Below are 21,528 nucleotides of genomic sequence, written 5' to 3'. Positions count from 1 at the left end.
AAGCCATCTCCTTGAAGCCTCTCTTCTCCAGGATAAATGTCCTCAATTCCTTCAAATAATTTTCATGGCATTGTCTCCATTGCCTTCCTCTAATCATACTCTATGTTTTTAACGTCCTTCCTGAAGTATGGTAGCCAGAACTGAAAATAAAACTCTTGATATGGTCAATTGAGGGCAGAGCACAGCAGAACTGTCACCCTTCTTGTTCTAGATAAAATGTTTCTCAATGCAGGGAATAAATCAAGTTAGCTTTCTGTCTGCCACGAGCCACTCTTACTCATTTAAGCTTTCAGTCCATTAAAAGCACTAAATATTTTTATACTTTGTTTTTCTCTTCCAACCTTAGTCCTGAATTTTTAAAAAAATCCCAAACATCTATCTTTTACATTTATCCCTATTATATTTTGCTTCATTAAGGCTGGCCCAGCATTCTGGTCTATTGAGATTTTTTTGGAATCTTGATTGTCATATACAGCTTTGCATCTTCTTTGAATGTGATAAACATACTATCAATCCCTTCATCTAAGTAATTTATAGAAATGTAAAAAGTCATAAGACAACTCCTTGTATTTTTCCATTCTTTATCAGTACCCTTGCAATGCTCAAGGCTACCCCGAGATAAACATGAAATAACCAAATAATGGTGTATCTTAAGCAATAAACCAAGCACAAAAGCTTACTGATTGATTGGAACTAGCCACAGTGACATAATATATGCAAATGTGTATATGACATTATATATGTATAGGTACATATGTGCATGAATACATTACACCATTTTCTGGGATCTCACGCCTTCCTCTCTAGGTCTATATCCGTCCAGAAAAGCAAAAGGACTTGTATCTTTTTGGTCCACTCAGATAAGAATGAGAGTCTGGGGAAAATGGTATTGTAACTCACCCTCCTGATAATGAAGTATTGTTCATTATCTCACATTTGCTCAAGTGTAGCCTTATCTCAAGTATTACTGGGTTAGCAATAAAGAATGGAAAAATAGAAGGACTCTGGTCTTATGGTTTTAAATGCATATATGCATGTATATATGCACACATGTATTTACATGAATACATATACACATGTGTGTATAAGTAAATAAAATATACATATATGCATATTAATTGTGTACACTGTATATACTAATATATGCTATGTATTCACATATAAAACATAATGCATGTATACATACATATACAAATGTGCATTGTATAGATGCACACATGTATATGCATGTACACACATATGTATGTATGTATATACACACTTTGGGGATTGATTCCTTTTCCTCTCTGTACTATGCTGGTTCTAGATATAGGGATATATCTGACCTGGTCTACATTACAATATCTTAGAATAGAAAGAGATTTAGAGGTCATATAGTCTATTCCTCCCCACTCAAATCCAACCTACTACATCCCAACCAAAGGTTATTCAGACTCTTTCTGAAGACTCTGTCCACTAGGCAAACCATCCTGTTGTTGGATTGGCCTAGTAGTTAGCAAGTTGTTTTTTTTGTGTGTGTTAACTCATGACCAGAACACAAAATGTGGAGTCAGAGGACCTGGGTTCAAGTAGGCCCAGCCTCTGACACTACTTTCATGACCTTGAGCACAAAGGACCTTTTTGCGCCTTGGTTTCCTGAACTGTAAAATGCAGAGGCTTTTTTTTTAGCTCTAAAGCTGGCCTTTCCTCCTGGGCTTTAGATTAAGGTAGTCAATGCTAGTGGTAAACTCGTGCTTGATGGGATATCTCTATTGTTTTCAACTCTTTTTCTTTATAGAATCTTAGGGGACTCCAGAGGTGAGTTAGTTCCTTTTCTAACTGTAGCAATGATTAGTCTTGATTGTGGCTTCTCCTTGGCCTTTTGCTGCCAAATCAAACTTCAAAGGATATTGGCCTCCACAGGTAGAAGTAGAATTTCATGTTCAGTTATAATCTCAATGTTGTAGGAAATGGTTCCTAATCCCTTGCTAGCGTTCTCTCCAACAGCCATGGCAAAGATCTCCACCTGCAGGTCCACCTGCAATCCTGACGCTACCTAAAGGACACCACAGAGTTAACAACAAATGTTAAAAGGACCAAGCAGATATGATTATATTTACCCTACAATGCAATTGTAGTACAAAGTGCTAGGACCTGGGATGCTCAGGATATTCTCCAATAGGGGAGGTATCATCTCCACCAATGGGATAACATCTGTTCATCATGTGATAATATAAGTAAAGGGTTTTAAAAAAATTTAGGAATCTTGTGCATCACTAATAACAGGAATAATTTCATCAATGATAATAGAAGACATTCCAAAATAACAGGGCAATAGGAACAGATGACGTCAAATAACAAATTCTCACAGGCCCCTACAGAAAATGCTAAGACTGCTAAGCATCATAGTTTTTTTGAACATCTATATACATCAGAAAGACTGTGTGGTACAGTAAATAGAGAACCAGTCTGAGAGTCAGGGAGACCTAGGTTTAACACTTGGATTTGACCCAAATTGTTTTTGTGACCTTGGACAATTCACTTAATCTCGTGCTGCCCCAGGAACTCTCAAACACTATAAACTACAGATTCAGAGATTAGGGTAGGGAGTGTCCTTGCTAATTCTCTGTGTGTATACACAGTACATATCAATGAAATCACTTATCCAGACCCCCACTTCCCAAGAAAATACTGCCCCCCCAATTGAGTTACTGGAGCTCCACTGTTACTCACAAAATGTCAAGATAACTGGAAAGGGCCAAGGTACTTAGCATGCTAGAAGAGGACCCCTAACTCTCTGAGAAAGATGTATAAGACATGGACAAGAGCACACCAGATTAGAATAGAAATCCGTGGTCTTAGATCTAGAGTTAAGTTTTCATTTTAAAGGTAAGGAACTAAGATCTGGGTTATAGATCCAGGGTGGAGTGAGAAGGGGACTTTCCTATAGCAGATGGGTAAGGAGGCCTTGCATGGTGTACCAAGGAAGAGGGAAATGCAGAAGCCAGCACCAACAGTGGTGTGGTTTAGATCCCACGCTCAAAGCAGGGTCTCACATTCAGCATCAAGTCCAGCCTGCAAAAGAATAACCAAGGTAGGAAATCCAGACCAAAGGTGAACCTATGATTCTGCCACTTTGAACCAACAGAGCTTTCCAGGTGGCTAATAGGGTACAGTCTAGCAGAACTCTATGTCTGCACAGCCTCAAACCCAAGTCAAGAACTTGCCAAATTCAGACCAGGGAGGAAACAATCAGACTTTGCCCTGAACCATACCCCTTTGGAAGCACTGAAAGCTTGCAAGTCCCAAGCCTGTCTTGGAGATCTTGAATTACATAACACTCAATATCCCAAGATATAAGCAACAGGACCAATCTTCCCTCCTGCAATGTGGCATGGCCAGCCCTACATCAAGTCCAGAGTCAGGAAGTGAGCTGGGAGAATGGGAAAAAAAGGATCCCCACCATAATGAGTTTTCATGGTGACAGAAATGTTCAAGAGACAAATGCAGAACAGAATGACTATAAAACATCTACAAGCAATGCCTTAGAGTAAAACACAGCTTGAACACAAATTCAACTAGAATTTCTAGAAGAGATAAAGGAAGAGATGAAGCAAGAGCTGAAAAACCTTTTTAGTAAATAGGATGAAAGTGACTGAGGAAAAAATTGGAAAAGAAGCGAGAGCTACTGAGGAAAAAACTGGAAAAGGAATTAACAGCATGGCACAAGAGGTACAAAACTTTGCCTAAGGAACAAACTGTGCAAATTAGAATGGACCAAATAAAAACCAATGACTTCATGAGGCAACCAGAAATAGTAGAACAAAGCCAAAAGGCTGAAAAAATGGGAAGAAAATGTAAAGTACTTCACAGCAAAAATAAGCGACCTGGAAAACACATGAAAGAGAAAAAGATTAAGAATCATTGGGCTATCTGAACACCATGACCAACAAAAGAAACTAGACATCTTATTTCAAGAAATTTTTAAAGAAAACTGACCAGATCTCTTAGAACCAGAGAGCAAAGTGGAAATAGAATCTACTGTTCACCTCCTGAAAGAAACTACCCAATGAAAACTCCCAGGAACATTATACTCAAAATTCAGAGCTTCTAGGTTGAAAAACAAATATTGTAAGCAACCAGAAAGAAGTAATTCAAGTCTTGAGGAGATACAGTCATGATCACATACCAGTTGGCAGCCACCACTGAAAAACAGTGGAGACCTTGGAATATGATATCCCAGAAGGCAAATGATATCGGACTACAGCTAAGAATAATTTACCCTTCAAAAGTGTAATACTACAGGGGGAAAAGTGGACCTGGTGGCATAGTGGATACAGCTCTGGGTGTGGAGTCAGGAAGACTCATCTTCATGATTTCAGATCTGGCCCTAGACATTGACTAGCTGGGTGACCCTGGTCAAGTCACTTAATTCTGTTTGCTTCAGTTCCTCATCTGTCAAATGAGCTGGAGAAGGAAATGGCAAACCACTCCAGTGTCTCTGCCAAGAAAACCCCAAATGGGATTACAAAGTGTCAGTCATGACTGAAAAATAACTGACTGAAATGAAATAGAGAATTTCCAAGCATTCCTGATGAAAAGACCAGAGCTACAGAGAAACTTCAAAGTTCAAACCCAGGAGTAAAGAGAAGCATAAAAAGGTGAACGTGAATAAACAATGATAAAGGACTAAACAAGGATAAACTGCTCATGTTCAAATGTGGGGAGATGATACACATGTATCTGAACCACACCATCATCAGGATTCAAAGAGGAAGTCCAATTAGACAAGGCCTGGGAATGGTTCTGTTATGTCTTGAGGATCTTAAGAATGGAAAGAGAGGGACAAGAAATACAATGTGGAAGGGTGGTGGTTGAAGAAGGAAAAGGAAGGTTAGGGAAATATCTCATAATGAGAGTGTATCAGTATCAACACAAACAAAGAGCAGGGGGTGGAGGAAGAGCTAAGACCTGAATCTTGCTTTCATCTGAACTGGTTAAAAGAAGGAAGACCACACACAAATAGAGTTGGGTACAGAAATACATTTCACTCTGTGGGGAAACAGAAGGGAAAGGGGAGAAAGAGGAAGGGGAATTAGGGAGGAAAGATTAAGGGAAGGATTAGTCCTAGGCAAAACAATCTCTAAGGATGTACACAAATATTTGTTGTTCTTTTTGAGATGGCAAAGAATGAGAATCTGAGGCGGTGCCCATAAGTTGGGGAATGGACAAACAAGTTATGGTATATAAATGTGATGGAATACTAATGTGCTGTGCTCTTATCAGCAAAATGACCAACAAGGATTCCAGAGGACTAATGAAAAAGCATGCTACCCACTTCTTGATAGAGAGGCGAAGGACTCAGAAACGAAGTGAAACAAAATTTTTTGGACAAGGACAATGTGGAAATTTGTTTCAAGGGACTATTACCTACATGTTTGTAATAGGTTTTGTTTTTCTTTGAAAAAGTTGAGAGAGGGTGAGGGAGAGGGTGAGAAAGCAGATCTTGGCTGATTAAAACACATAAAATCACTTTTCAAAAAAATTTATTAAGCATCCATTTTTGGTGGTATCACACTGGGCATTAGGTATACCCTGAATAACGTTGCCCTGACCAACCATAGTCATGTCATTCACAATTCTATGCAAATATCAACCTAATATAGAAAAATTCCATAGTAATATCCTTTGCCTCTATTTCTGAGATGCCCGTTAGCTCCTCAACAGCAATATAAACAAGTGTTTGAGCTCCACCCTACTTAATGTCTCAATGCTAGCTGAGCTCTTTGAGAACCGACTTCCCTTAATGACCCTGATTTATCTGATGGGTTTGTATAGAAGCAACCTATGATGTTGGCTGGTAGAAGCCACAATAAGGCCTCAAAAATGGAGATGGCATGGTCAAAGTGATGAAGGAAGGAAGGCCTTTGCCAGGTGAGGGTCAGCGGTAGGTAGAAAGTTTCTAGAGTCTGAAAGTCCAAAAATAAGGAAGTTGCAATAGTCTTGGTGAGAAATGATTACGGGCTGGTTGGAGGCCATCGCAACAATGATTAAAAAAAATAAAGAGGTAATACAGAGGCTGACCCTGGGAGCAGTCACATACTCCTTTCCTTTTTCTGAGAAGCAACTCCTGAAAATATGCATAAACTCAACCAACTATGGGAGAAACATGGGAGGTAGAAAGCATGCAACTTCCTTTCTGAAATTCTGAATCACTTTGCAGGGGTAAAGACTGAGGCTCACTTGCTTAGGAAGGGAGAAAACAAATGGGATGGATTCATCCTCAGCTGGCCATTACTCAGCTTGAGTAAGTTTGAGTAAGGCAAGTGGGAAGTGGTCTCAGCCCCCTGGATTAACTGTGTGTGGAGGGCGTTGCTGTGGGAACCTGGTATGGAACAACAGAAAGTTTAAATTGCTTGACATCATTAAGTAGCTGGCAACATCTCCTGAGGAAGAAAGCTGGACAGAAGAAAGTGAAGAACTGAGGAGGGAAATAGTGGTGAAAAGGACCAGTGACAGAATAAGGGAACCTAGAGTAGTGAAACTGGGAGACTGGGAACCTTCATACATCTTTGTGGGTAGGGGGGTGGCTTGACGGGTGGGGCACTGCTTATCTCTCAAGTAATGGACATTGCTTTGTTGTGAATGTTGTTTCTTGTTGGTGGTGGTGGTGGTGGTGGTGATGGTGATGGTGATGGTGATGGTGATGGTGATGGGGGTGTGTGTGTGTGTGTGTGTGTGTGTGTGTGTGTGTGTGTGTGTGTAAAGAAAACTGTTACATGTTTTGAGGTTTGGGAGCCCAAGTGCGGAGCCCGCAGAGGGTGTCGGAATTGGTTTGTGAGATGGGGGCTGTCTACACAATGATGAAACTTGTTTCACAATGAAGAAGAAATCCCAGTAGCCCCAAGCTTCTAGTGAGCTTCTATTCTTTAGAACCTTGAAGGGGACATCAAAACCGGGCCAAGAGAAATGGGAAAGAATCACTTGCATTGTGGTGCCCCTGATAGCGGGCAAAGACTAGGAAAGGCAGTGTAGAAAGAATAGATCCATATGGATTGCATGGAAAGCAATCAGAAAACAAAAGGTTTTTTTTAAATGTTCATATGGTTTATAAATATCAAAACAAAAAAAAAGAAAAGAAAAAGAAAATCAGTGAGATCTTTTCAATGTCTTTGTGAATGCATGCAGATTAGAGTATTCAGCTACTCTATTTCTAGGAAACCGATACCTGCTTCTTAGTTAAGCTAAGTAATTAGGAAGGTCTTGAGGAATGAATAAATTGGTGAAACTTTGCAGAATGGGATCTGGGCCACTGCCACCATACAAGTTTACTTAGTCTTTGAGCAAATTCATTGAGTGCTGGCATTTAATCAGTTAGAACAGTGGCTTGATTTACACTGCCTGGAAGTCTAGAGGGTGTATGGTTCATCCTTCATTCTCAAGAGGACCATGACATCAGGGAGATGATGACATGACTTGCAATTGACTTTGATTTGAGTGAGTGAGGGCTGTGCAAAGTCTCCAGAGCCATCTGGGTCCAGAGGCCAGATATTCATCGGGCCGACTGGAGAAGGTTCAGTGGTCTAGAGGGTACCAAACAAAAGTTCATCCTGTTAGTTACAAAACTGAAGTGAATTTCAGACTCCTTTGGGAACAATTCATACCTCAGCCTGTTTATTAAGCAGTCACTGAATGCCTTTTGAGTTAATGTAGACTTTAAATTGTCAAGAGCCTTGATAACTTCAATTAATAAACTCTTTAAAAGAGACTAGTAGCATCCTTTGACAATCTACAATGCCTCCTGTTTTAGCTATCTAAGGGAAAGAGAAGTTGAGTGGCAGGCCTATGGTCATACCAATAGTGAGTGTAAGAGGCAGGATTTGAACCTATGTCTTCCTGACTCAAAGTCCAATACTCTAGCCACTACTCAAGGCAGCCTCTCTTAAAAAAAAATCAATCAGTGCACTATAATCAATCAACAGTCACTTATCATCTTTGCCTCATGGCTTCCCTGGCTTCCTTCAAGTCTCAGCTAAAGTCCTCTCTTCTGTAAGAAGACTATCCCAGTCCTCCTTAACCTTAAAGCCTGATCTCCAATACTGTTCTCAATTTATCCTGTCTATATCATTTATCCTTACATAGTTGTTTGCACATTGTCTTCCACCTCCGCCATTAGATTGTAAGCTCATTGAGAGCAGGGGTTATTTTTTGTCTTTCACTGTATCCACAGCATTTACCAAAGTGCCCAGCAAATAAAAGGTGCTTAATAAATGCCACTTTGACTAAATGGCAGAAACACATGGTTGTGGGCTGTCACACACAGAGGCACCTGCAATGACTTACTGGCCCTGGTGTGTAAGTCACTTTCAGTCCAGTGCTGGGTGGAGGCTGCTTCACCTGAAATCTAATACAAAAATAGCCAGTTACAAATATGCAGTAATAGCAGTTCACATTTACATACTGTTTTATGGTACCAAAGTGCTCTCTCTTAAGCTGTCCTACTCGCTCCACTGAACCCTAATCTTGTGAGGCAGGTGAGACAAGCATTATTATCTCTCTGTTATAGATGGAGAAACAAAGGCTCTGGGACTTACCTCCGGCTAAGGTTGTCCCTCTAGAAAGTGGAAAGAGCAGGATTCCAACATCGGGCCTTTGGATTCCAAGTCCACTCTATGCCGCTAACATCTGGCAAGAGCTAGAATTTGTGATGGCAGTCACAGAGAATGAACTGCACATGGATAGGATGTGATAGCGATGTATGAGGATTGATCTTTCTCAGGCAGGCTTCTGTTCACATCAATCTTCTGCCCTCCCCCAATTTTTTGGTAGCTTCCTGTTAACTGGACTATTTGCTGTTCTTCTCATACGTCACTCCATCTCCCTTTTCTGTGTCTTCATTTCATCTATCCCTCGCCTCCTACAATGCCTTCCCTCCTCACTTCCTAGAAAGCCCTCCCTCCTCCTTCTGTTCCCAGTAGGTCCTTAATATGTTAAAAATCCCTTCACAATTTGAGTATAACCTACCTTTCCATGCATATTTCACAAGATTTTTCCTTATAAACTATGTTGTATCTGAAATGTCCTACATGTCACTTACAGCTCTCCAGTGTCAAACACCACCTTGGTGCCTTTGCACAGATTGTCTTCCATGCCTCCAAAGCCTTTTGTCCTCACCAGTAATTCTTAGAATTTCTGAGGTTCCCTCAAGGCTCAGCTCAGGTATCACCCCCAACTAAGGTGATGACACGTGGAAAGAATGCATGGATGTGAGAGATGTTGTGGAGATAGATGTCAAGAAGACTTGGCAACGAGCTTTATATATAGGGTGAGGGGATGAAGAGTTTGTGAACCTGGGTGAATGGAAGGATGGTAGTTCCTTCAACAGAAACAGGGAACTTAGATGGAAGGTTGAGTGTAGAGGGAAAGATAATGGGTTCGGTTTTAGATATGTTGAGCTTAAAATGCCTATGGAATATTTAGATGGAGTTGTCCAGCAGGCCTTTGGAGATGTGGGACTTGAAGTTAGTAGAGAGATAAGGTCTGGATATGTAGATTATAGAGTGATCTGCATAGATGATAGATGAGCTCATAGGAGATGATGAGGTCATCAAGAGAGAAAAATTTGTCTTTGACTCCCCCCACATCTGCCTCAGTGCCTTCTACATTTTTGGCATCTGTGATTTTAACACTGCGAAAAGCTCCCAGTGAGGACAATTCCTCTACCAAAACAGATCCATAGGCTAGGGGTGCTCAGAGGTTAAGTGACTTGCTTAAGAGTCACATAGCCAGCAGATGTCAGAGGTAAGTCTTGAACCAAAGTCTCTCTGACTCAGTCAGTCCTTTAGTCACTATGCCATGGTGCTTCTCACGCATTGAACAATCGTTTAACAATTGCTTTTGAATTGGACTGGCTGAGAGGGAGCATAGCACAGAGGAAAGAGCAGTGCTTTTGGAGACAGAGAATCCAGGTCCAAATTCTACCTTCGCCCCCTGTGTGACCTTTGGGAAGCCTTTTCACTTCCTTCAGCCTCAGTTTCTTCACCTGTAAAAAGAGGGGTCTTAGACTCCTCTGAGGTCCCTTCTAATGCTAAATCTAGATTTCATGATCCTATGAACTGAATTTGCAGTAGGTACTCCAGGCCATCAGAATAACAAATAGTTAGGAGAAGTATGTGGGGGCATGTTGCCCAACCTTCCTTCAGACAGTTCTTAATGTAAACTCATAAAGTCAATCAGTGCTAGAAGTGACTGTAACATAAATTTCCATTCCATTTATTAGCTGTTTTCTGGGCCAGGGCAAAGTTCCTTTTTGGACACGAGTGCATGTTTCAGCATGGTATATGGCATGGATATTGGTCTGCTGGCTGCCAGATCATTAGGCTAAAGAATGAGGGCTCTTTTGGAAATCAGTGGTGCATGGGATCCCGGAATGCACTGGCTGGCTAAGGAGTTTACACATTTGAAGAGATGGGAAGCATACAGGACTTGGGGAAACTTTGGAAACCTCCATGCTAATAAAGAGTGTGAGCCAGCCTCTTTCCCCTCCTGTGGTTTGTGGGTTCTGCATGGTGGTTAAAGACCCTGAGTCTATTGGAATGCCAAAAAAAAAAAGCTTACCTCCACCCTGACCTCTCCAACCAATTCACTTCAGGATTGGCTCTAAATTGGCCACATTTAATGAATTGCTGAGTGAAGTATACAAAACTGAAGCTCTGGGTTAAGAAAGACAGAATCTGAAGGGATGGATTTTATTTATTCGAGACTAGCCTCTCTATCTTTCCTCACACATTTTGCACAGTGAATGAAAAAAGATAGTTTTGACAGTAAACAGTCAGTTTGGTTGGGAGCAGACCCATTCCAGAAGGCTGTGATTTAATCCAATGAACCAGTGCCTGTCTGTCATGGTTGTACAAGCTGTAATCCCTATTATTGGAGAGGATGATGGCAGTAGATTACTGAAGTAAGTTGATTAGGTGTCTGTACTAAGTCTGGCATCCATATAGTGAGCCACCAGCCTGCCTAAGGGGAGGTTAACTGGCCCACATCAGAAAAATAGAGGAGTTTAAAGCTTCCCTATTGATCAGAATTGGGATTGGGCTTCTGAGTTGCTGCTGTATTTTTAGCCTGGGTGAGATAAGGGACAGAAGAATGGAAGGACAGAAGGAAGGAAGGAAGGAAGGAAGGAAGGAAGGAAGGAAGGAAGGAAGGAAGGAAGGAAGGAAGGAAGGAAGGAAGGAAGGAAGGAAGGAAGGAAGGAAAGAAGGAAAGGAGGGAGGAAGAAAAGGAAGAAGGAAAGGAGCAAAGGATAGAGAGGAACAAAACAGGGAAGAAAGGAAGGGAGGGAGGAAGGAAAAAGTGAAGGGAGGTAGGGAACAAGTGAGTGAAGGAGGGAGGAAGGGAAGGAAGAAGGAAAGAAAGGTCCAGAGAGGGAAGGAAGGAAAATGCAAGAGAAGGGCGGGAAACTTCAAGAGAGGGAAGGAGGAAAACCATAAAACTTGGGGACACCAGGGGAATTCAGCTATTATCAAAAAGAGGCAATGTGGTATAGTGAAAAAAGCACTAGATTGGGAATTGTGAGGCCTGGGTTCTAGTCTCAGTTCTGCCACCAGCCACCTGGGTGACCTTGGGCAAACCACTTAACATTTGTGTGGCTCAGTTAGCTATCTGTAAAATGGAAGAACCAAACTAGATGATTCCTCAGATCTCCTTCTGGGGTCAAAAAGTCCATAATTCTGATTTCCCTTCTTGCCCTAAAATTTTAGGAATTTATTTTAAATTGGAAATGAAACACGTGGTGTTTTTCTTTCCACCCCCAGATTTATTTCCCCCATGTGTATGGCTCTTGAAGCCTTCCAAGGCCAGCTTTGCGAGAAAGTGTAAGGATGTGGAAAAGAATGGGAATGTAGCACCCAGGAGCTGAGCATGCTCGAGAATCCTTCAAGTAGAAGCTCTTGTTTTCATGTGATTGTCAAAATAGCAGAACAAATAACCTTAATTGACAAGAGCCTTACCAGGTGCCCTTTCCTCATCCCCTTCCCAACCCCCAGAATTCCAGAGGGTTCTTCAAGGCATCAGGCTTTCACCAATGCTCTAAGTCACCAGGATACATTTTCAGCTTCATTTCATACAACTCCCCCTCCTGACCTCTATGTTCCATGCCAAACTGAACTTGACACTCTATCTCCCATTACTGTACAGTTCCATAAAACAGTACTCTTGCCATCAGTGCACTGAAGTTGGGAGAAACTGAATGACTTGCTCAAGATCACATAGCGAGTAAAAATTGGAAGCAGGACTCATGTCTCAGTTTTCCTGACTCCAAGTTTAGTGTTTTGTCTATTCCATTGGGCTGCCTCTGGAAAAAGGTGAATTGCCTTGGGCCATGAACTTTGAACATCTCTTCATCCTCATGCTCTTAGGAATCATATTCAAAGTTGGCTACTTGACAAAGCAGAAACAAGGATAATTCTACCTGATCCAAAATGAAGAGATGTGTTGACTACTAAGTACCTTAGTGATTCATATGAAAAGCTTAAATGTACAGTTCTCTACTACCCAACATGGTACAGCGAAGAACACTAGACTTGGAGGAGCAAGAAGACCTTGGTTTGACAATAATTACTCTAACAACAACTGACATTGTAATAATACAGATTAATATTCTCATACTGATGAGTATTATTACTACTGAGTGAGTAGCAGCCTTACCTGCAGAAATCCACACCAACATTCCTCAGCTTCACTGTGGCTGCATAGGTGTGTCCCTCCTTCAAAACTCCAAAGTTCACCTCTGATGGCAGAAGATGGAAGCCAAAAGGGGGTGGTTTTGTGCTGTTCATGGCAGCAGCTGCAACTGAGGAAGTGTTTACTCGCCCCCCGACACAGTCTTCTACCTGGATGAGAAAGGATGAGACTTGTAAAATGGTTTGTAGGCATTGATTCAAAATTTTAAAATGAAACAAAAGAAATCTCAAGCTCCAGAGAGGGGGAAAGCTGAAGTTGACAATTTGTAAAACTATGATTCAATTTAACAAATTCAACAAGCATTAATTATTCATTAGCAGCAGAGTCAAAGTTCCAATCTTTGAGAAACTTAAAATCATAGCTCTAGAGCTGGAAGGTTCTTTAGAAGTCACCGAGTCTACACTTGTATAACCTATATCAATTGCTTGTCTTCTCAATGAGAAGGTAGAGGTGGGGAGGGAAGAAGGGAGAGAATTTGGAACTCAAAGTTTTAAAAATGAATGTCAAAAATTGTTTTTACATGTAATGGGGAAAAATAAAATACTAAATAATTTTTTTAAATGCAAAAAAAGAGGTCTCTGAGTCTGACTCCCGCTTTTTACAGGTGAGCAAACTGAGACCCAGAGAATGTCAAAGACTTTCCCAGGGTCCTACAGCTGGTGAGCATTGGAGGCAGGTATTGAACTTGGGTTTTCCTGACTCCAAATCCAGATAGACCCTAAGATGCTCCTGTCTGAAGATGACATTGTGCTGATTGCATCAAGCCCTAAGACATTGCATAGATTCTTGGGGATCTGTCATCATTCAAAAAGCTTTGTCTGGCCATCCACAAAAGAAAAACAAAGTAAATGAAGAATGTACATTATGACATATATTTGGATGGAAAATGTATAGAGCTTGTCCATAAGTATTTATATCTGAAATAGACTGTACAGATGGACTAATTCTGCCCAGCTGTAAACAGGAGGAAAGTAGGCTGTTTTGCAGTTAGGAAATTAAAAAGATCCTTTAATTATCCCCCAAAATTTCCATGGAAACTAAGCTTTTTTTTTTTGAGACTTGCTACCTTCCCTAGGCTGGCAGTACAGTGGCCACCCATGAGCCCCATCCCACATCTGATGGCATGGGAGCTTTGACTTGCTCCATCTCTGATCTGGGCCAGTTTTCTCTTCTTTAAGCAGCCCAGCCCCTGACCACTGCTCTTGGTAGCTCGCCATATTGACGCTGGTGCAGATACCCAATTGGCTTAGCTCAGAACTACTGAACTCATGTAATTCACCAGCCTTAGCCTCCCAAGCAGTAGGGATTGCAAGTGTGTGCCACTATGTCTAACTGCCCCATCTTTTTAATACGAACTTTCTAATGATGTTGTGTATGACAGCAAGACATGGAATACAACAATTTATAAAAAACTAAAAATAAGTATCATTCAGAGGGCAGTGGAAAGATGCATAGTCCGTGCGAGCAGACTGTAATACTTGACCAAAGAGGAACTTTTTTTTTTTTGGCAATTGGGGTTAAGTGACTTGCCCAGGGTCACACAGCTAGTAAGTGTCAAGTGTTGGTCTGAGGCCAGATTTGAACTCATGTCCTCCTGACTTCAGAGCTGGTGCTCTCTCCACTGCACCACCTAGCTGCCCCCCAAAAAGAAACTTTTTAAAAGAAGAGTAAATGACTTCACTAAGGAACTGGACCTATCAAGAGAAATCAGGGAAGATCCCCAGCCCACTGGGTGAATTTATGGATGGAAATAAAAAAGTTGGAGGGGTTGTGATCTGAGTCACTGGAAAGAGCTCCAAAGCAATGAAATTGCAAATCTATTTGATTATTTCTTTAAGGGGTGTTTTGTAATTATATTCATATAAGCCTTGAGTGAGTCTTGGAGGAATGCCTCCACATATTTTATGCACTTTGTCATGATTTTGAACAGGATTTCCCTTTCCATTATTTCCTCCTGAACTTCGTTATTGCTATATAGAATTGCTGTTGAATTCAATCGAATAGCTTATCTTCCAAACCCAATTTGAGAGGAAGGAGACAGCAAAAAGACCGGAGGAAAAGGAATACCAGGGCAAAGGGATGTTCTGTACCATCCTAGCCTGATGGAACAAAAATATTTGGTTTCTTTTTTGTCTCTGCCAATGGTCAAAAAGGACCAGAGTCAGGAAACCTATTGAATTGTCATTTTGTGCACAGACAACAATGTAGCAACAATGTGGCTGTAGGAATGTTGACTTCTAAGATGAGGCAGTGGGTTGCTTCTGGGAGAATCCAGAGTTGATTTTGTATTTAAATCAGTGTATATGCTCTTCTAAGAGTATCTGATTGATATCGTTATTCCATATTTATCAGCAGGACCCAAGCATGAGTTGATTAAAGTGATGCTTAAATGCCTTTGTTGAGGGTATGCAAGTTCTCTTCACACTTACTTTCCACCCTCCCTACAAAAAATGATTTTTGTATTTAAATTGCATTTGCTTTCTATATACTTATAAATGGATATATCATTACTCTCAATAGGATATAAATTCCTTGAGGAACAGGCCTGATTGAATTTTGTCTTTGCATCACCAACACTTAGCATACTGCTTGTAACTTGTGATTTAACAAACACTTGATTGCTTGATCTATAGACTGATGGGTCAAAGTCTCACCTCTTGGGTGGGGCAGTGCATTATTTTTAATAAAAAGAAAGACAGTGCCTGCCCTCAAGGAGCTTATAATCTAATAGAGAAAGACAACACACAAAAAGGCTAGGGAATGTGTTGGGTGGGAGAGGATTGGACACCGGAGGATACCTGGTACAGTCATCTTGTTGCTTGGAACTGAGATGAAGCAGAGTAGCAGATGTGAAATGGAGGTGCCCAACCCTTAATATGGTGCCTGACACATCGTTGGTGATCAATAAATGTTTATTGGATTGGACTGGACCTTTTGAGTGGAGTAGCAGTGTGCCTAGAACCAAGAATGAAGTCTATGTGTAGGCATCACAGCTACTGGAGTCAAAAGCTATATATATCTGAGCCCAGGCTATAACTCCTCACAGATTTACAACCTGTAGAGGTACTCTGCTAGACTGGCCAATGGAATTGAGATCTTGCCATCCTCATCCAATATGCAAGTTTCAGTTTATAGCATGGTACATTGCAACTGGCTCTTAACAAAAGCATTTTGGATTAGACTGGATCAAAACTTTCTGCTCACAGCACTGCAGTGCAGGTAGTTAGCCAATTCTCCTTATCCCTGGGAGACCTCAATGGACTTACCATGAGCAAGCTACTTAGGCTATGGAAACTGATGGATGTATTGTGTATTCCATATAGCCTACAGCTGCTGCTAGAAGCCAGTAATGGCAATAAATAAAAAAACTCCATGTAAGATTTTCCCCCTTACTTCCAATAAAAGTTTGTTTTACCTTCTTAAGGGGTAGAGACCTCCTTGGCTTAGAACTTTTCAAGTAATTAGGTAGTTTTACTTTCTCCCTCCTTGGTTGTCCAGCAGCATTTTGCAGCAGTGACTGTGTTGGAATCTTCATGGGCATCCATGATGATTCGGAGTCTACTGGAAAGAAAGTGCTTTAATTACTCTAGATTATTCTTTCCAGATCTGGTCTTTATTTATTGCCTCTCAGTAGCACAAAGAAAAGCTCAGTCAAGAGGAATACAGAACGTGTGTTAAGAGAGGAGTTTAACCAACGTTATCCACTAATCAACAAATATTTATTGATTCCTTTCTGAGGGTAAAGCTTTTCTTTCTTTCTTTTTTTGCTGAGTGCTGCAAAACATGTGAAGAAATGTGAGAAAGTGAAAGAAATGTAAGACTGTCAGGCTAGTTGGAAAGATGATAAGTGAAAACTTTAAAAATTGAATAAGTAAAGTGACCACATGATTTGGTGACAGAAAGTTTTCCCAGACAACAGGATCTTTTCAAAATTTGGGGCTTAGAGGGAAGAGATGGTTCATAATGGAGAAGGATGTTCTGAAGGGGTTCTGAGTCCCAAAGATTGAGGAGTTCAGGAAGACATGTCATAGGGATGAGGGAGCTTAGAAATATAATATCGTTAATCAAGGGGAGGCTATTTCTCATTAGCTAAGTTTCCTTCCTTACCATGTTTAGTTATTCTTGGAGATTAAAAGAAACATTAAACCATGGTATTTACCTTCCAAATTCATAAAACACTTTACTTCACTCATCTGGAAAAAATCTCTTTTTAGATCTGACCAATGAAAACATACCTTTAAAAATGGAGTCTGTTCCAAAATCCTTCACAGACTCAACAGTCACATCCTCCCCAGTTTTCCAGACCTCCTATCTGCTATTAGAAGGACTGCAACATGTTGGTCTTAAAGAGAAGCTTTATAAGAGTGAGATCTTCAGCTTGTAAAGTGACTTTGTGCTAAACTGGTGGTGTGACAGTCTTCTCATCCACTCTCTTCCCACTTTGGCTCTGACTCAACTCTCAGTAGTATAGTTCTAGACTGTAGTGGTCTCAGGCATTTATTCAGCTCTGGTTCTGGGATGTGGCCCATTTGCTGGATCCTAGAGCCTGATTTTGTTCCAGGACTGTTCAAGGGTTGTCCCAGAAGTCTGGTTCATGCTTGGGTTTGCCCTGGAATAAATACAAAGCCCATGGAAAGATCCTGGAATTGATTTAGCTTCCCATGGTTCCTCCTGTCTGGGAGTAGAACAGGGACCTAGGTGTCCTTCAGCAAAAATTACTTAAGCATGGGTTATATGTGCCTGCCTACTTGACTCTCATGTCTATGACTTTATTTTGATGTTCAAACTACCCTGTAACCTCAACAGGAACTGAAATTGCATCTGGAGAGAGATGCTGTTTACCTTATTTTTCTCCTTGAGGGGTTCTGGTAGTGAATTCTGTCAGCAGAAGCAACAGGATTTGGCAAGTAATCGATTCTGCAGAACAGAAGGGGTTCTGTCCTCTACTAGTTTTTTATTAAAATAAGATTCGTGAAGGAGAACCTACTATTTAATTAATTTCAAAAGATTCCACACCATTTAAAGAAATATGCTAAGTGAGAAAGCCTTCCTCTCTCTGTCTCTCTGTCTCTGTCTCTGTCTCTCTCTCCCTCTGTCTCTCTCTCTCTTTTCTCTCTCTGTCTCTCTGTCTCTCTGTCTCTCTCTCTCTCTGTGTCATGTTTAATCAAGGGATAAAAGTAATACTTAAATATTCTTTAAAATATTAAAAGAAATATAATGACCAACTACTCTATTCCCTAAACTTTAACTTTGACAGCTTAACTGGCAAAAGAGTAAATTAAAAATGTAGAAAAACAGATTTGCTAATTAACACAAACAAAACAAAACATTTTTCTTTCAATCATATAGGTAATAATCAAGAAAAAGCAGGCCTTTGACTTGAATTGATTGTATGCAATTGTATAGATTTTGCCTGGCTCTCTGAGAGGTGTGCATAACCATACCAAGGAGATTATGATTGTATACTGTAATCATAGAAAGCCAAAATATAAAGTCCTATATTGCTACCTTGGGACAAATCAACATGGCTTTGTGAGTACATAAATACATCTTTATCCTTCATAGTATTAGCTCATTCTTTTTATGTAGACTTAATGATCATCTCTACCACCATTGCTGCCCTATTATAAGTCATTTTCAGGTTTTGAGTTCTTCAAGCACTGCCTAAAATTGAAAGCCCCAAAGGAATTATGATACCAAGGAAGTATTTCAGAACATAGTCACAAACTCAGATTACAATCTCAGTGAGCCATGGATGTGTCTAACATACTCTGATCTACACAGAAATATTCCTTGATTGAAAATGAGTAAGTACAAAATCATCAGAAATATGTTTTTCTTCTAGGGTATTCAAGATTGTATACAAGATGGTTTAAATTCAGGAAATTTCATAAAATCGCTTCTTATGAGAGCTTTTATATGATTTAGTGAAACTTTATTTATCATGAAGTAAAACCAAGACCCATAACAGTTTCTGAATTTTGCTGACAATATGTTGCTGATGACAAATTGAGATTTATTAGGGAAAGGGAGAGGGACTAGGGCTTGTGGCTTTATTGGTATAGGAAACTTCTAGGTGAGGAAATTCTCTATCAATTTAGGTCAGCACCTTCTCTGCAATTTACAATTTTAAAGGGTTGCCTAGAACAGTGGTGTCCAACTCAAAACAGATCCCCATGGGCCAAATATTGACCTAGAAAACCTCAAATTTACATTATCTGTGTTGTATTGAAGGCAGCTAGGTGGTGTAGTGCATAGAGCACTGGGCCTGGAGTCAGGCGGACCAGAGTTCAAATCTGTTCTCAGACACTCACTAGCTGTGTGAAAGGCTCCCTTCATCTATCTGTCTTGCTTTTTTCCACTGGACTATAAATCTTAGTGTCTGTAAGCATTCAGCTTCAAGTTTTGCCTCAAAGCCTATATATGAAAAGAAAGCCCTACTCCACCTAAAAAGACTGGAATAAAGAAAGGGCTGCTACTTGGTACTATATTTACTTTTCATCCAGCTCCGGGAGAATGATCAAATGACAGTTGAAATGGTTTCTGCAAATCATAACAACTCTGTCCCTACTCCTCTCCTTGGAGTAGAGTAGAAGAGGAAGTAAAGAGGGAATGAAGTACAGGAGGAAGAGAAGGAGAAGGAAGAGAAACACAGTGAAAGGGGTGAAAGGAAAGAGGAGGAAAGCTGTGGTAAGAATGCTCCAAAGTGGTTTGTATCTATTTAGATGTCAGTTAAATAGAATGAAAGCCTTATTTCCTCCCTGGCTCCCTGTTGTCTTCTGGCACTGATTTCAACATTCCATTTTGACCACATCATCAACTGCCTGCTGGACAGCTCCATCTGGATGTCCCACAAACAACTCAAACTCAACACGTCCAAAACTAAATTTGTTATCTTTTTCCTAAACCCACTCTTCTCCCAAACTCGCCAATTTCTGTTGTGGACATTGCCATTTTTCTAGTCACCCAGATTTGGTGCCTCAGAGTCATTTTCAACTTTTCACTTTCACCCCACCCCACCCCACACCCAGCATCCAATTGTTTGCCAACTCCTGTTGAGTTTATCACCACAATATCTCTTGTACCCATCACTCTCTCTCTTTTCTGACCACAATCACACTAATCTAGGCCTTGACTATTGTAGTAGCCAGGCTTTCGTTACCTCATGCCTGGATTGTTAAAATAGCTTCTCTGTGACCCTAGATTCTCCTTGTAATTTACAGTGCACACCACTATCACATTAATCTTCCCATTAAACTGTTTTCATCATGTCCATAAAACCCATAATGGTTCCTTTGACTAAACTCCTATCTATGTCATTCAAGACCTTCCATAAACTGACTCCACCATATTTATTCAACCTTTTCTTTCACTCATCCCCAAAATAAACACTTTATTTCAGTGAGACTCATCTCTTTATAAACATTCCTAGCTCTATACCTTTGCTTATACTGCTTCTCTTGCTCGGAAATCCTTCCATCTTCCTTCCATCTGTAGCAGTGAGGGTTAGTGGAAAGAACACCATTCCAGAATTCACAAGACCTGGGTTCTAGTCTTGTCTCTGCCAATGGCTATGTGGCTTTGGGGAAATCACCTAATATTTTGGAGACTTGTTTTCCTTACAAGTAAAATTGAGGTTTTGGACTAAGTAAGATAAAGATTCTATGAAATCCTTTCACTCTTACCTCCTCTATAAAGCCACCTTAAGTGGCTGTAACTGATGTTGATCTCCTCCCTCCACAAATTCCTATCATTTATTATTTGAACCACAAACTTCAACACAAAATTATGCTCTTTTTCTCATGAGTGCTATTCTTTTATTCTCAACCAGATTTTAAATTCCTTAAAGGTCAAAGGACCTCATCTTAATCTTTTCTTATGTTCCTATTACTATAATACTGCCCCAAACTGTCAGATCCTGAATCATTCAGGGCAGTGAAGAAGAAATGGCACCTCCGCCATCCCCTTGGTTTAGAAGGACTCCACATCTACCAATATTCCAGTAGTGAACAATTTCTATTAGATAGTAGAAATCTGACTCATTTGCTTTCTGGGCCCCATGGTAATTTCTTGACTGGATATATGTAGAAAAAACCCCCCTACACTTAGGCTTAAAAAAACAATAGCACAAGTCCAGTATAGGGAATACAGTTAGACAACAATGTATGGAAAAAATACATCAAGGTCTCCAAGTACTAAAAAGTTCAATATTAATCAATGGTATGACATTGTACTGACATTGTACTCTTCTGTGCCTTGTAACATAATATAGGTATCAAAATAAGGGCTTTTGTTTTAGGGGGAAGTTTGAAGTCATTAGGAGAACTTTGCAATTCCCTTCTGTTGATTCTGGGCCCAGTTTTGTGACAGTCATCCATTTGCAAGCGATGGCTTTCTGAGATATACATGTATATATCACATATGTGTCATGGACCCCTTTGGCACTCTGATGAGGCTTATGGAACCCTCTTCAGAATAATTTTTTTAAATAAATAGAGTATGTAAGATTATAAAGGAAACTATTTTGAAATATAGTCATCAAAATGCATGTTTAAAAAGTCAATGCAGTTTTAGTTTAGAAAACTACTAAAGTTTAAAGCTGCACTAAGACTTTTGGGATATTTTTGTTGTTGTTGTTGTTCATGGACTCCAGATTAAGGGTCCTTGTCATAGAGGGTCTCTTAATACACTGTGAGGCTAACTAGATTGCCCAGGGGCACAGAGTCAGTAAGCATCAGACTTTCCAGGACTTTCTGATTCTGAGGCTGGCTCTCTATCCTTATGCCATGTTACCCCTTAAAGGTC

General features: G+C 40.4%; 1 protein-coding gene across 1 annotated transcript in view; it reads right to left on the bottom strand.

Moving 5' to 3' along the window:
• The window catches only part of SPAG17 (sperm associated antigen 17), a 264,380-nt gene that overhangs the window by 2,487 nt on the left and 240,365 nt on the right, over positions 1-21,528 (bottom strand). The window contains exons 44-47 of the mRNA XM_078154933.1: positions 16,139-16,281; positions 12,688-12,872; positions 8,323-8,383; positions 1,891-2,035 (exon numbers count right to left, since the gene is read on the bottom strand). Of these exons, the coding sequence (XP_078011059.1) occupies positions 1,891-2,035; positions 8,323-8,383; positions 12,688-12,872; positions 16,139-16,281 (534 nt within the window). The remainder of the gene's footprint in view (positions 1-1,890; positions 2,036-8,322; positions 8,384-12,687; positions 12,873-16,138; positions 16,282-21,528) is intronic.

This window comes from Phascolarctos cinereus, unplaced genomic scaffold, assembly GCF_003287225.1.
Source record: "Phascolarctos cinereus isolate Bilbo 61053 unplaced genomic scaffold, phaCin_HiC Scaffold_5;HRSCAF=322, whole genome shotgun sequence".
Taxonomy (NCBI): Eukaryota; Metazoa; Chordata; class Mammalia; order Diprotodontia; family Phascolarctidae; genus Phascolarctos; species Phascolarctos cinereus.
This window is presented reverse-complemented; position numbering and strand designations above follow the sequence as displayed.